This window comes from Triplophysa rosa, linkage group LG18 (genome assembly GCF_024868665.1).
Source record: "Triplophysa rosa linkage group LG18, Trosa_1v2, whole genome shotgun sequence".
Taxonomy (NCBI): Eukaryota; Metazoa; Chordata; class Actinopteri; order Cypriniformes; family Nemacheilidae; genus Triplophysa; species Triplophysa rosa.
The window spans coordinates 9,603,291-9,619,821 of record NC_079907.1 but is presented as its reverse complement, the minus strand read 5'-3'; the positions used below and the strand labels follow the sequence as shown (position 1 = coordinate 9,619,821).

Genomic DNA, 16,531 nt, shown 5'->3' with positions numbered 1-16,531 from the left:
AAAAGGTCTTAAAAAGTATTACATTTAGCTCCATGATTTCTGTATATACCCTGATAAAGTATACACTATACAATAGGCTAATTATTAGTTTGTAAACATTGCTTGGGAACATTGGGATGCGCACGCATCTTGGTTGCAGAAAAACCCGGAAGAGATAGCCTTTGTAATGCCAGTGGGGGTGCCGGCCCCCCCAAAAAGTCATTGGCCCCCAACCAGAATGAGATTTTTAAATAATTTTATTTTTATATTATTTTTATATATTTTATCTATTATATTTATATAATAGTAGTAATATTTATTAATCATAATACTAGTAAAAACTTTACATGTTCCCAGTAGTATTAATGGCAATGTCAAAACTCTTAACCATTAGATTCAGGCATAATACATTTTTTGAAATGTGCCACCCTAAGATTTGTACTGGCCCCTTTGTGCCACCCCATAAAAAAAATCCTGGGGGCGCCACTGGTAACGACTAGAGAATTACACGGATACGGTATACAAAATAGTTAGATTTAGAAAGATTATAGAAACCCTTACCTGAAATAAAATAAACACAGATCCGGATGATTTCGTCAGTCCAGCCTGTTCGTTTAATGACTTGTTTAGCTTCAAATGGCATATTCAACGACGGTATTCCATAGGAAATAATACCATAATTTTTGCTATTCCTATTCTGACATTCAACAACACAAAAACACGTTTTTGAAGGAATTGTCTCCTCCGTTTAACTCAGTGCTGCTTTGTTTCCACTGTTTTTCTGCAACCAGTATGGCGCACTTGGCAGTGACGTAACCGTGACGTCGACTCCAAATTGGTCTATACACTTCCTTTATTGTGACCCACTAAAATTGTGACCCAGTTATTAGTTTAATGACATAAACACAACTTCCTGCTGGTGCCCACCCCTAATGTGTATACTTCCTAGACACACACACACAGATTGAAAACATGACATTAATAGATAACATGTAAATTAGGTAGTGTCCGCCCGATAGGTGATAATTGTGTTCGCTTGACCTATTTACAGATCACTACTATCCAAAAATCTAACAGCCTTGTCAAATGGGAATAAAAATGCATGCGTTCTATCTTTTAAGCGAATTTTGTGTGAATATTGTGAAAAATACATATTGCATATTTGATGTCCCGGTCTGTAGATTTTTTTTAATCTGTTCTGAGCATTGAAAAACAAATCGGTTGTATTAAAGACACATCTGTTCAACTAAAACACAATATCTTTGCATTGAATTCTAATACAAAGCAAACTCTGCTAAGGGATAGTAATGGAACAACACGTTTTTTACAAATTTATTTACTTGATGTTTTTGAATAAAAAAATGTTTAAAAAAAAAACGAAAAAACCTTTTGTGACAATTGTGACAGCTGAATGTCATTTCGTAATATAAGTATGATGAACTACGCAAAAAACATTTTGAACATTTCCAGCATGCTTTATACTTGCCCGTAACATACATTATTGCGTCTGTCAAAAATAATAATAAGTGTTCAAATTTGACAATCCATCATTTGAATATCATGACGTCAGTGTCTGTCAAAAACATAATATGCACACGGAAGTATTTACAAAATTCAGACATTCAGGGTGTACATACATTTCCTGGAAAGCTAAAAATCTTCATCACTATCAAAGCAGATTTTGACTCACGCTTTTGTGAATGTGTATGTGTGTGCCCACATGCTTGTCCATGTGAAGGTTTGAACTAGGCCAGAGATGAAGTAGGTCTTCAATCTATATTTAAGCTTTGGAAAAATGCTATTCTCGTTAAGCTTTAACAGACAAGTGCCCCAGCTTTAGGCAGGACTGAGTGAAAAAAATTTTTTTGTAGATACCACATAACAAATGTTTATGTAGGGTTGTTCTCTTCACCTTAAGAAGAGTTAACATGGAGAATGTGTTTTGAAGAGTCAAATGTTCAACGTATTTTCCAAATGTATTCAGGGCAGGCATGATCTGCAGTTTTGATCTAAGTTTCAGACTTTCCATTGTGCATAGCTGCCATCTAATGGTGAAATGTATTCAATTGGACAAAATAGTTAATATAGTTAATAGTTTTATTAATAGATAGTTGCAAATTTAAGGATGGAATCAGACTATTAAGTAAATATTTTTTTTCATGACGTCAAGTTCTTTCTTTCCCACTGTGCTCCTCAGCATTTATCATCTGAGGAGAACTGCCCCAGCACTCACTCCAGTCAGGCAGACAGTCAGTACGGATCGCCCCCTAGAGGCTGGTCTGAGGAACTCGATGAACATGGTCACACACTCTACGTCTCTGAATACACCAATGAGAAGGTGCTGAAAATAGCTGCTTGCATATAGAAACATCATTGTATTAATGATGATACATGGCTTAACCAATGTCTTTTTCATTTTGGCAGTGGATTAAACATGTGGATGAGCAGGGCAGACCGTACTACTACAGCGCTGATGGATCCCGATCTGAATGGGAGTTACCAAAAGTAAGCTGCAAACACACAGTTTATTTTCTTTCAACTCGCACACACAGCAAATGCTTATCTGGTATCTACTCTGGTGGGGAAGTGTGGTTTGGGTTGGGTTTACAAGGGGGACACAAGGTGCTGTGGTTCGTTCATGGTGCCTTTAATGTTTGTGTTTTCTCTCCTTTCCCTCCTGATTTATTTCTGTCCTCTGGTTGTGTGTTTGTCACCACAATACTGTTGAAATAGACTGTTTAATTCTTCACTTTTTCTCTCTTTTCATTTTTGTTTGTTCCCAGTATAATCTCTCTCCCCCAAACTCTGGAGATGCTCCTAAAAGTCACAGTTTGGAGAGGAAACAACAGGAACCCATTTTACTGACTAAGTGGAGACACAGCACCTATGCGCTAGACCTCGGCGACAAGGTACACGGTTTTTATTTACTGTAAAAACCAACAAGTAGACCAAAACCCAATTAGAAAGCTTTCTTGGATGTCATTATCTTACTCCATACAGATGACAGTAGATTAACACACTTCTCTCCTGTATAAGACTGTAAACAGTCCTAGATCTCTTACATTTGACGTTTTTGAGCATGTGGTGTGTATTCTTCTGTTTTGTTTTCAGTGTTTTTTAAAGATGGTCTACAAAACCAGCCTGATGTTATGTTGCTTTTATGTCAACAATTTCAGCTGCCTTTTAGAAAAAGATGGTTCAGCGTTAACCAATACCCCAGGGGCTTCGGCCTATCACTGAACAGAGAAGTTAGTCGCCTCATTATGCTGTAGCCAAACAGATGTGATTGACAGACTTTATGATTCCTCCACTTCACAAATCAAGAAAATCAATCAAAGTGAATCAAAACATGCTCAAGATGTGCAGTTTGTGATTTGTACATGATAATATATGCGTAATGTTTATGTGTGTGTCTGTGAGCGCTTATGTGTGTTCAGGCCGCGTTCACACTTGACTTCTTTTTTGAAGCTGCTAGCGTCTGTTTTACATTATAATCCTACGGAGTAAGCCACATTTTCAAAAAAGTCTTTTTCAAACGCCAGCGTCTTTTTCTGCAGCTCAGAGCGTCTTTTGAACTTTTTGGAAAAAAAGCCCTACGTCAAAAGCACCTTTTTCACAGCTAACCAATGAAAGAGACCTGCCGTTTCCATAACAACATGCGAGAAATGTGATTGGTCGAGAAGGCTCAAGCTTGAAAAAATAAAATGGCGGCCAAAACGCCCGTTGGGGCATAGTTTTGTATAAATGTAAGTTAAATTTTCACTTTCAATAACTTTTGATTGCATTTCTAGCGAGAAATTAGTATTGTAGTTTTTAAATACGTGATTAGTTATAGCAAAGACGCTCTCTGTTTATAATTCAAATAGACTTCCGTTACGCTGCCTATGAAGCCTGTCTCTTTAAGCTGCCTTCGTGCACAAATGCTATCTTTGAACATTGTCGGCTGCTATTTATAACCACGATGCTGCAAGCGTTTTTTTTACTAAAAAAGCGCCATTGTCAACTTTCTTGTCAAAAAAGAAGTCAAGTGTGAACACGGCCTTAGTTGTGTATGTTTGTGTTTGCAGTATTAATACTAATTCCTCATCAACCTTTCTTTTTTCAGTAACATATTAACAAAACCTGTTCATGTCTATGCAAATTAATTATGAAACGTCATGATTTATTATCATAGTTATGACCGTCATGGGTTTACTGATGTCTGCTGCATTGAATCTTCTGACTGGATCTAACCTCTCTTTAACACATCTCATCTTCTCACCCACCTCTCTTTAACAGCTCTTTCTCTGCTTTTTGTAGGAGTCTGTAAATGCTAAACACAGCTCTCCCGAATCAGACTCTTGTCCCTCCTCACCAAAACACCCCTCAACTGTTAGTATACAGTACATCCTAACCCGTGTGCTAGTGTGCATGCTCTTTACAATCTATTAACATGAAGTTGCATGTTGATAATCGAGATGTTTATCAGTTGTAAAAATGATCACTGTGGATAATTTCCAGAATTAACCATCTACTTTTACAACGTATTCATAATTTCTTTCTTCTCTGTAGCCCTCAGAAAAGTGTGGGGTTCTCAATGTCACCAAAATCACTGAACATGGAAAGAAAGTCAGGTAAGAGAATGTCCAGGATGTCTATGAGGAAAGCTCTCGGATGTAATCAAAAATATCTTGATTTGTGTTTCGAGGACCCAGGGAGATCTTAAAACGTGTAGAACGTCGTGTGGGTGACAAAATGACAACATTCCCTTTAATATTATTTAAACATAAATATGAACTTGCTTTATTAGCAGTATTCAATTTTTAAAATACAAGTATTTTTTTATTTTTTTGACAAGTTTGTCCTGTTTCCATTATTTGCAAAGAAATGCAAAAACAAAACATTGTAAATTTGGGAGAAATGTTGTCACAAGTTCACAGAATGAAACAAAAATGGTCATTTTACTTAAACACATACCTTTAAATAGTAAATTCAGAAAAACTGAAAATGATTTTGAAGTCATTTCTTAATATTTTTCCATGGTCAGGCACACCTTGTACCTTAATGAACATCCATACTTTGTATTGATGTTCAATACCTTGTTTTTGGAAAAGAACTGTGACACGTGTGTGTTGTTTTCACTGTGCCCTGCAGAAAGAATTGGGCATCCACCTGGACCGTCCTGCAGGGATCCTCTTTGCTCTTTGCGAAGGGTCAGGGCAGTGGCACCAGCTGGGTATGTGTCAGTATATCTCACAGTCATCTCTTACACTGAGGAAGCGGTGGAAATGTTCTCTTTAAAAACACCTCACCAGTTTATAGAGACAGCATTAGTTTAGTTTACGTGCTTTGAATACTTTAAAGGAGTCTCCCAGACTGTATTACAGTTTTGTCTGTGAATTGTTAAATTGAGATAATTAGCATTAGCTGTCTTGCAATGTGTACCTCTCTACATTCTTACCTTCATTTATATCTCTCATCTGTTGTGAGTCTGTTTTCATGCATCGATCTCTTATTCTGTTCTTTTCTTATTTCCATCTTCTGTCTCTCCAAAGTCGTACTGCCACAACGGTTCCTTCCCTGAACTCCTCCTTTCGTTGCTAAGTAACTGGAAGCGTTCGATTAAGCCCCGGCCTGCAGTGTCCTATACGCACTGTAGGCGTGGCCGGGCTTCCTCTGTATGTCAGCCACTCTGGACGGAATGTGCCCTTAAAGCTGATCTAGGAACAGTTGAACCTTGATATAAGCTGTTCAGAAAATGCTCGGTTTTGAAAAATGGTAGAACAAATGATCTCATTTGTTAATGTTTTTGCACAATTATTGCCTTGGAGAGCATTTATAAGTTGCTAAACTGCTTCCAGGTCAGCTCAAAAAGGGCAGCTTGTCTCCCATTTTAATTCTGCATGTCCTACTTTTACACTTCTGTGCTTGACTTTTGTTGCTCCAACAGGAGACGGTGTGCTTTAAACTTTTCATGTCAAATAACCATTTTACAGTTAGTAAGTGAATATGGATGCACTAAGACCTTTACATTGCTGGCATGCATTTCTGTATTTTATAACAGATTTATTTTGTCATTGGAGTGGCTAAAAACCTTTTTAATGTGGATTACCGTAACATACCACATGAAGCATTGCACAAAGCATTTATACCGAAGAATGTGGGAATGCTCTTTGCCAACCTGGGCCATAAATTCTGAAACACTGAAGTATGTGCATTGTGCATTTAAAGTTCAATTCTAACTTTTACCGGACATTACCTGCCACCCTAAACTAATTCACATTATAATGCAGTGTGCCTTGTATCTCGCTCATGACCCAGCAACACCAATATAACTTCTGTTTAACAGCACTGGACTAAAGAGAAGTTTAAATTGCGAATGGCAAAATTCATATTGTATACTTATAAAAACGGTCTCATTGAATCTAACTTTGCCTTTTATAGTTTGGAGGGAGCCAGTCCAAACCAGAATTCACGGTAGACCTCAGAGGCGGTTCAATCGAGTGGGCATCCAAAGAGAAGTCCAGCAAGAAACACGTTATTGAGGTAAAATCGGCTTACTTTGGGAAATCCTGTTTATTTGAACCGTTTCAGACATTTTGCAGTTAATAAGAGAAGCCGTTTCTTATGCACAACATAAAGCAAATTGCCTAAAATGACTTGAACTGTAGTAAAATCACTGTAACTGTAATTGCTTTTATAACCAATAGGTACACCAATATGTTACAAATGATCAGTATTCAATATAGAAAATGACCCATCTCTGCTTAATATAACCTCAATGAACCTGATCTGAACTTTGACCCCTCCAGCTGAAGACAAGAGTGGGCACAGAGCTGCTGATCCAGTCAGAGATAGACAGTGTCATTAATGACTGGTACAGAGCCCTGTCTGAGACCATCAACACACATGTGGGTGAAATACACACACACCGCACGACACGATGCACATTTGTCTACGTATAAATAAAAAGCATGCACATTGGAATTGAGATATTTTTGTGTGTGTATTGTAGGCATGGGAGTCTGATGAGGCCATTGAAGAAGACATGCCTGAGTCTCCAGGAACTGAGAAACACGACAAAGAGAAAGATCATAAAGACGTCAAGAAAAACAGAGGTATAAACACACACGGCTCTAGCTTCTCTACGCTTAAAGACCGTTTCCTCGGACGCGCGTGCGCCTGACCCCCAAGTTAACCTTGCGGTTTGTGTTTGGCTAGTGTCTAATAATATAACAATTCATATTTTATTTGAATTATGTTCATATTCATTTGTTTTATTATTTTACTGTAGAATAATTGTTGTATGTTCATTTTATCAAATAAACAATAGTTGAATGGGTCCTGTAGTTCAGTCGCATTTAAACAACCGTATGGTACATTGACATCTAGCGGTTAAGCTTGGTATCGGAGTCTAAATTCAAAATACTGGAGCGACAAGTTTAGCCAAGTAACGGTTCTTCTCGGTTTCTTTTGCTTGTTATCAGAAATAATCTCGAGGCACTCTGTTGTTGGTGAATGTGTACCGGAAATTCAGTTCATCAATTAAGTTGATCTTACATATATAATGAAATTTTGACATTTTGATTCGATTAGAAATGTTCTGTTGGTTGTATTGTATGTGAACTGTTGGGTAGTGTTAAAAAACAGAAATAGGAAGTTCTTTTGGACCCCCAATGAATCGGCGTTGCTTACGTTTTCCGAAGTCGTCTGTAAAATAAATCGGTCAAAACTAGTCTAGAGTGTTAAAGGCGGGGTGTCCGATTTCTCTTAGCCGTTGTTGATGTTCAAATCACCAAAACAAACACACTCCTATCCCCATCTGTCGCTTTCGTCAGCGCTGGGCTCGGCTAATGTCCCTCCTGTGCACTGTGCACCTTACTGCTGATTGGCTACAAGGTTGTTTTGGTACTCGGACCGACTCTGTTGTCTAAAGCGTAATTCGGAAATCGGTTACCCCGCCTTTAATACACATGCCTGTGTGTTTGTGCAGCAATGAAAAGCTCTTCCAGTATGGAGTCATCCGAACAGAAGAAGACCAGACTTAAGCTGAAGAAATTTCTCACACGGAGACCCACATTACAGGCTGTCAGAGACAAAGGCTACATCAAAGGTAATAATATGGAAAGCTATAGGAGGATGTTTCTGTGAATAGGCTACAATATAGGGCCTAATCTACAGTATTCCTTTTTTTGGCCAGTGAATTATCTATTTAAGATGAAGAAAATATCTTCTGTTTATTAAAAAATATAACCTTATGACATTATCAAAATTGCATTTATAACCAATAAACCGAGAATGCCTAAATGAATGAAACATAATAAAATTTCCTGTTACAAACCTACTTGTAAAAATATCAAACTCTGAATTTAACAATGAATGAAAGTGATGTTTAGTTGATATTTAATCATCTTTTTTTGTTTTCAGATCAGGTGTTTGGCTGCAGTTTGACAGCTCTATGTCAGAGAGAGGGCACATCTGTACCTAACTTTGTCAAGATGTGCATTGAGCATGTGGAGAATACAGGTACATATGTGTGTGTTTCAAGGTTTTATTAATAATGCAGTCGTAAAGTTGTCATTCTAGGCATTAACACTGTTCGCTATAACATTGGGATCCTCTTGCACATCTTTCTGTCTCTCTCTTTGGTCTAGGCTTGAATGTTGATGGCTTGTACAGAGTCAGTGGAAATCTGGCAGTCATTCAGAAACTGCGCTTTGCGGTCAATCATGGTACGCCTCCATACATTTTTTTATGCACAATAGTATCTCACAAACTGATGTCTACTCTAAAATATCCAACAAGCAGGTTATACTGGGTTTTGCAAGCAGGGTCCTGACGAACATTATTTCATAAAAAGCATACTTTGCTGTTGCAGTGCACATGCTGATATAATGTGTGTATGCGTATAAAGTATGTTTCTATGCCCGTAGATGAAAAAATAAACCTGGAAGACAATAAGTGGGAGGACATCCATGTGACCACCGGTGCTCTGAAGATGTTTTTCCGGGAGCTTCCAGAGCCTCTCTTTACCTACACATCCTTCAACGATTTTGTGGAGGCCATCAGTGAGTTCCGTCATGTACCTTTATATAAACTTAACCAAATACTAAAAAATAAAAACTTAGTTTGAAATGAACTGCATTAAGTATTTATTATACTGGTAATAGGTATTCCATTAGTTACTACGTATTCAGGTTTAATTTTCTGTATATCATGATAACATTTAATAAGTGTGCAGTACAGAGATTTTGGTTTCATTGTTGCTTACCACATCAGCCACAAGAGGGAGCAATGTGACCTGGGAATCATTTATCTTGCTTTATCCAGTTGTCTCATGTTGGCTTTTTCATTTGGCTTAATTTTCAGAAAACTCCGATTACAAGCAGCGAGTCCAGTCCATAAAAGACTTAATCAAGCAGCTGCCAAAACCAAACCAGGAAACAATGAAAGTTTTATTCCAGCACCTGAAAAGGTAAGAACCCCCCCCCCGACATTGTTTTCCTTTTAAAGTGTATTACTTGAGTATTGTGTTTTATAGCAGAGATAGATTTACTATTTTGAGTTAATAAGCCCTCCTTTCCAAACCATCATTATTCATTATTGATTTAGGGCAGCGCTGGATAGTGTGTGTGTTTGTGTACGTGAGTGAGTGTGTGTGATTGTGAGAGGTGAGGAGGGTGCGGTCCGTGATCTGCACAGCAAGCCTCTATCGAGTTATCTCACTGTATCCATTACTGGGATAGACCTGGAGACTGGCCAACTACATCATTATGAGAGAGAGAGACATGGGGAGCGAGAGAGTGGGGTTGGGTATTCACCATATCCTTCTGATGCATTGACATTGGGTGTGATGCACGTGCCGCAGATAGCGAGAGAGAACGTCTTGAGAAATAGAGCGAGCAAAAGACAAGGTGACAGAGGAAGAGAACACATAGGGCTTTTATTTAGGAATGTAATTAAATTAGTCAATGGGCCGTGTAAACAGTTGACTGTGACATCAAGCTTTAGACCTTTAGAAGAAACGGTACACGTAAATATAAGCGATTTGGGACGCTTTTTGTTTTGTGGTCAAGCCACGGGTTTTTCTTAGTGATGTGTCAGGCTGTTTTATCAGTGTATTGCAATTTCACAGCTTATTCTGGGCTCCGCCCACTTTGACAGACATCATCTCATTGACATGTTTAATGGCCAACCACAGTTTGCTGTGTTTGTATGTGATGATCAAGGTTGGGAAACAAAATACAGACACGCTGAAAAAAATGAGCACAAGATGTGTGTGGAGAGTTTGTCATCAAAGTTTTTGTCCAAAAACAAATAGGTGCGAATTACGTTACTTACGTAATATCTGTGACATGGTAATATATTAAATAAAAATAAATACGTATGTTTTATGCATTCTGAAATGTGTGTTTAAAAGATAGTTCTCACAAAAATAAATGGTTTTCTGTGGAACGAAAAAAGCAGATAATTTGAGAAATGTCTCGGTGGTTTTGTGTCCGTGTAATGGAAGTCGGTGGGGTTGTTTGGTTACCAACATTCTTCAAAATATTTTCTTTTGCGCTCTGCAGAAGAAAGAAAGTCATACAGGTTTGGAATAGTGAATAAATGTTAAAAAGAATTGACCTTTTTGGGTGAGCTAACCCTTTAATCCAGCCAGTCAGATTGGAACCAAATAATAATTAATAAATGGAAGGAAAACCTACTTGTATAAAATGAATCAGATTAGCGTAACTGTTACAGAGTTATTTTTGGCTCCCAAAGGCTAGTATTTAGGTAGAATGCCATAATTGGAAAACAAAGTGTGTGGATAGAAGATTCATGTAAGATTTTCCAGCAATACAGATGCTAATCCACTGGTAAAACTACACTTACATGATTATAAAGTCACTCTATAACTATACATTTCTAACTGTACCTATGTCATCATTGAAAACCTTAAAATAATCATGAGCTATAAAGCTGTGCATCCTCAGAGGCAGGTGAGAGGAACATGAATCTTTTATCAGTTTGGGTTTCTTTAGGGAGTTTGTCTTGTTCAGTCTAGTGCACCATTTCTCCTTCAGCCTCGTGGTCAGAGCCCCTTGCTCCTTCTGTTATAACTGCGCTTTTATATGTCAAGAAAATCAAATCTATTCTTCTGTGATTATTGTTGTCGGCATGTCTGTGCACGCACATCATTTTAAAGCAAATTCAAAAGATGTGTTGCAGGTGCCGTCACGCATCTTCAACACACTTGGTTCTAGTTTGAAATGAAGTGGGAAATAAACAAAGAAAACTCAATTTTCACTCTACAAACAGAGTGAATTATTCCCCGTACGTTTCCGCGCAGGGCCGTACCTTACGGTGTCGTTCTGAATGTAATTTGGGAGCGGTATTGAGTCTCGTTCGTAATTGCTATATCAAACATGCACAATGACATTTGCTTTTGCCTCCATTTGCATTTAAATGGCTCTCGGCCCACTGTAACTCAAAATGGAGGACGGAGGCACACCGTTCCAGGAAAATTACGGCCTGACATTTCGCCGTTGTGTGCGGGAGGATCTATATTTGTGTTATTTAAGCACAATACCTAAACATTTTTCCTAATGTGAAATTGGAACGCGGCATTTTAATGCGGAGTGGATTTGTTCGTCGGTCTGACATTTATGTGGCTAAGGAAACACAAACAAATTTTGATTTACTCGTGGGAAAACCTTTCACGATTTCATCGTCAAACTAACTCTGCATTGAAAAACAATGACGCTTTGTTGTTTGTGACTGTTCCGTTTAAAAAAGCAATTCGCAAACCGTAAATGTGAATGTTGTATTGTTTTCTGATTTTCAGGGTAATAGGTCACGGCGAGGTGAACCGAATGACGACACAGAGCGTGGCTATCGTGTTCGGCCCGACCCTGCTACGGCCGGAGATCGAGACGGGCAACATGGCGGTTTACATGGTTTATCAAAACCAGATTGTAGAACTCATCCTTCTGGAGTATGAGAACATATTTGGCAGGTAGAACATCTCCAGCCACGTGAGAGTGACTCCGGTAAACACGATGCTAAATCATCTCATCCATTGCACAACAAAGAGAACGAAACGCAGAATGCGCCACTGCCTTGGACCAAGCTTAAATATACACGCAAATGTGAGTGGATTTACTGAGACTCACGACTGGATATAAACAAAGACGAATAAATACAGGAAAGTTCTTTATGCACTTAATATTTGACGATATACAACTTGCTTTCCATCTCTTTCGTTTGGAGCGTCATTCCTTGGCTTAGAATAAGCTTTTGGACAATTACGGATGGTCATTAGTCTCCATGATGCACTGTTTTTGGAAGATGGGAAGATTTTATAAATTGGACACTGGAACGGACTGCATCTTAGCCAGTATTGATGACTAGAGAAACAACTGTGGACTGAGCGGACATTTTGTGTGGCCCGATGAAGTCTTCGCAGTGAAATGTAGATAATCTGAGGTTTCTTGAACTCAAGTATCTTGTATCCAGGCTGTGGACTTGGATATTTTTTTTCCTGTGGAATAAGCTAAAAGTGCACTGTATTAAGAAGGCAGTATTATTAGACAATGACTACTTGACCTATGGACTACAGGTAATAATCAGTATTAGTTCAGGAATCCTCAGTTTCAAATGGGAAAGACTCTAAACCCTACATGCTATTGGATAACTGACATGCTCATCTCACTTCGTCCACCATGTCAACCAATAAGAATCTCTGAGCTTGAACTCCCTCTTAATGAAATATCAGGTTTTGTGGTGTTGTGTTTGTGAGGCCTGTGAAGGTCCCCGTGTTGTTTTCTTGGATTGATGGACTGTGTTGTGTTGAATTGTGTAACAAAGATCCAGGTTGTTTTCCACACCCGTGTTATGAGTAGTGAAAGAAGCCTCTCAGAAAAACAGCCAAAGGCTACAATGCTATCTCGCCAACTCCCCCTCATACAGTATCTCTTGAGGCTTCCTGGAAAACGAAAGGTGAGATGCTTAGATTGGCATTCGATACGCGGTATTCATCTCCTCTTTCCCAAAGAAGCTGACAAGAAAATGGCCGAATGGTACTGGGAATCGTACTGCGGCGGGGAAACAGCTTTTTAATAGAACTCCGCATATGTACAGATTACTGAAAAAAGCTTGAACCTTGTACAAAAAAATGAATAATTGAAGTGTAATGGTTTGAAGTTTGTGTGTCAATAACAAGTGATAATATCTAATTTAGTTGATGTACGGATGAAGAATATGAATATTAATGGGGGGGGGTCATGCCTTGTGAACTGCACATTTTGAATGTAATTTTCAGACTAACTGCTGTTTCTGAAATTGACGTCTAATTCTGATTAAAAAGGAAAAACTCATGGATAATATTAAAGCGATGATGACTGAGTTATTGTTGCAGTTTATCTTCATTGTTTGTCACATTGAAGCTCTTCATATCCAGATGAAATGATGCAATGAACTATCGGCTTCTTTTTTTACATTGATGATTAAACAAAATTGCATTTGAGGAACGCAAAGGTTGGCTTTTCGTTTTATAATTCATTTATTTTTCTCAGCAGCTTCAGTAGGATCATTTGCTGTTATGCAAAACACTTTGTACCCTTACAAAGATTCAGATTTCGTATGAATTCATAAAAAACATACAATTTATATATGTAACCACGAAGCTGTGAGACAGTTCTTTGCAAGCCCTTGGTTTCATTTCTCATGAGATCTTAGTGATAGTTCACCCGAGTATGAAAATTCTATCATCATTTACTCACCCTCTTGTCATTTTAAACCTATATGACTTTCTTTCTTTTGCAGAAAACAAAAGAAGAAGATATTTTGAAGAATGTTGGTGTAACTGAACAACGGTGGTACCCATTGACTTGCATTGGTTTTGTATTTATACAATAGAAGTAAATGAGTACTGACGTTGTTCAGTTACCAATATTCTTCCAATTATTTTGTCTTCTGCATAAGAAAGTAAGTCGTACAGGTTGAGGGTGAGTAAACGATCACAGAATTGTCATTTTTGGGTGAACTATCACTTTAAGTTTTGAGACCTGATACCCGTCTCTCTATAAGGAACCACCTTGTGTCAGTAGAAACCTCTGATGTAGAAAATAAAAGAACCATGGGTGGAGATCATGGAATGAACAGGAATTTCCAAATGAGAAAACAATTAGCTCATATCCATAATTCATAGCTCTGACCGCTGTCTACAGCCGCCAGGACCCCAGAGGTGTGTGAATTGCACACCATATGCTGCTGTGTGTGTTTGGGATGGAGGTGCCAGGAAAGCCCCCGGTCTCGTGTGTGTCCGTGGAGGCCAAAGTGTGGGTAAGAAATCTGAGTGAGCCATTATGACCCATAAAACATTCATGACTCTTCATGTTCCTCTGCATGTCATTTACAGACAGAAACACTGTTGCATCTTTCACACGCCTTTGCACTTTATTTGATCGATGCAGGTGACAGACTCCCACAAAAGTGTGGCTGAATGTGCTTTCATAAACTTAGATCCATTGTCATTCCTGTTTTGGAGCTCCACCCGAACGGAGTAATTGAGTTTATTAAAACACACGTGGAAACGTTTCGCTCATTTGCAGCTGTGTAATGGAACTGCTCTCACAAACTAAAAATGCACTATAGCCAAACCCAGCTTCAGATGATCAAACCAGACTTCCTAAAATCCAATCACATCTTTACTAGCGAGATGGCTTGGAAATGATATTTGCATGTATGTTGTGAGCAGATGAAATTGTTTTATTTGACAGTGTAACTACTTTTATAGGTCTGCATATAAATGTAAACAACTTGTGGGCTGTAAATCTCTTTTTACAGTGTGTAGCCTGCATGACGTTTATAGGCATGTTGTACAAACTAAAAGACATTTGTCGATGTCACTTATTCGCATACAGATGTAGTTACAATGCGACAATAACAGATTTCATGTTATCAAAAGAACACTAAGCATGCCAAATAAATCGCTAAGATAATAGAGAAATATATTTCTTTTCCCTAAATGGCTTAACATTTTTGTGGCCCTTCTCATATAAAACTACTCATTCCTTAAGCTATTTTTTATAGTAGAGCTTTTCTCTATGGAATCAAAGCTGCATGCTTAAATGCTCCGTTTAAGTCGACTTTGCAAATACCATCTCAAGTATCATTCAAAATAAACCCTAAACCCACCTGTGCTTTGCCTACAGTAATCATAGAAGGAAGAAATGTTATCAGCCTGTGCTTTAGTATTAATGAAGTTCGCATGGTTGGACTTGATGGTTTTGCATTGTGAAATTCAATGCATTTTAAATAGTTGCCCGCGTTCAGATTTACATAAGGTAATTGCAGAAACGTGGAAATACTATGTCTGTATAGGGCTATTCCCCTCCTCGTGCACTAATACAATCAACCCCATTACGTTGGCCGTAAATATAGAGCTGCTGTATCACGCAAGCCTCACAGATAATGGACCCTTCTGCATGTCCATTTACTCATCCTGGGTGAAACGTGATTGGTTTATCCGTACTCCTTCATCCGACCCGGCACTAAGAGCTTTTAAATTTTGCAGAAGGGTACACCTGAAGAATCTGCTCACACTTTTAAAGAGAAGCTAGTGTGAGCACATATACTGTATATAAGCATGACTCTGACAATCATACAATACAGAACAGAAATGTCTTAAAGGGACAGGTGAAATGAATTCAAATGAATGTCACTAATGTTGTTTTAAACCTGTGTGATTTACTTTTTCTCTTTTTTTGGAACGCGAAAGGTGCAAAATAGTCAAATCTCAAGCTTTATTTACTCAAAATCTTTCTTTTGAGATGACTCTAAACAAGCCTGAGTCTTCTGATTATTTTCTAGGTCCGATGGCGATGTGTAATTTTTTGGCGGTTCTGTTGACAGAAATGCAAATATAATCTACATAACTTCTTCAGAGGTGTATAAAGACCTTACACAATGAAGCGTTGTGTATTTATTACCTTAGAATGAGCTATTTCTATCTACATACACCGCGGGTCCCCTTGCATGGAATTCACCATGTTGTTTCTACGGTATCCCTAAACGGACAAACTGCTCTACAGAACGATTGTCGTAAATACGTTGTCTCCTTCAGCAAAGAAGTGAAAACGTGACTAATATCTTAGTTCTGTGTCAGCCACCGTAGTGCTTCGAAAGTATTGGAGGGGTGAGCGATGGAGTGAGCCGTTGGTTGCAATTCGCAATCTCACCGCTAGATGCCGCTAAATTTCATTCACTGGATTTGACTCGCTGACTAAATGACGCAGTTACACACACAAACATAATGTTTATGACTTAAAGATTTTATGTCAAACTTGTCAGAGCTTAAAGGGACTGGCCCAGGTCATGTCCCGATCCCACAATCCCTCTTTCATGTATCTACTGTCTCTATCCTAAAATAGCACGCCAAAAAGCCCCAAAATGTAATTATATAAACATGTTTTTGTTCTGTTCCTCACACAAAGCTATTGCAACCGGACCTCACAGAAATTCGTAATTTTACAAATAGGTTATTTTCCGTATGACGTAGCCTAAATAAACCGATAGATTTGGTGGGCTA

The 16,531-nt window shown here is 38.3% G+C and overlaps 1 protein-coding gene across 4 annotated transcripts in view; it reads left to right on the top strand.

Moving 5' to 3' along the window:
- The window catches only part of arhgap12b (Rho GTPase activating protein 12b), a 42,200-nt gene extending 28,834 nt beyond the window's left edge, over positions 1 to 13,366 (top strand). The window contains exons 4-19 of one of the 4 annotated variants that reach the window (XM_057358523.1): positions 2,177 to 2,317; positions 2,404 to 2,484; positions 2,763 to 2,888; positions 4,279 to 4,350; positions 4,531 to 4,592; positions 5,113 to 5,194; positions 5,514 to 5,636; positions 6,403 to 6,504; positions 6,771 to 6,869; positions 6,974 to 7,076; positions 7,952 to 8,071; positions 8,386 to 8,484; positions 8,613 to 8,690; positions 8,892 to 9,026; positions 9,328 to 9,433; positions 11,786 to 13,366. In XM_057358523.1, coding sequence (XP_057214506.1) covers positions 2,177 to 2,317; positions 2,404 to 2,484; positions 2,763 to 2,888; positions 4,279 to 4,350; positions 4,531 to 4,592; positions 5,113 to 5,194; positions 5,514 to 5,636; positions 6,403 to 6,504; positions 6,771 to 6,869; positions 6,974 to 7,076; positions 7,952 to 8,071; positions 8,386 to 8,484; positions 8,613 to 8,690; positions 8,892 to 9,026; positions 9,328 to 9,433; positions 11,786 to 11,960 — 1,704 coding nt within the window. In that variant the 3' untranslated portion in view covers positions 11,961 to 13,366. The remainder of the gene's footprint in view (positions 1 to 2,176; positions 2,318 to 2,403; positions 2,485 to 2,762; positions 2,889 to 4,278; positions 4,351 to 4,530; positions 4,593 to 5,112; positions 5,195 to 5,513; positions 5,637 to 6,402; positions 6,505 to 6,770; positions 6,870 to 6,973; positions 7,077 to 7,951; positions 8,072 to 8,385; positions 8,485 to 8,612; positions 8,691 to 8,891; positions 9,027 to 9,327; positions 9,434 to 11,785) is intronic. The other 3 variants (XM_057358524.1, XM_057358525.1, XM_057358526.1) reach the window with 3 other exon arrangements.
- Positions 13,367 to 16,531: the final 3,165 nt, after the last annotated feature.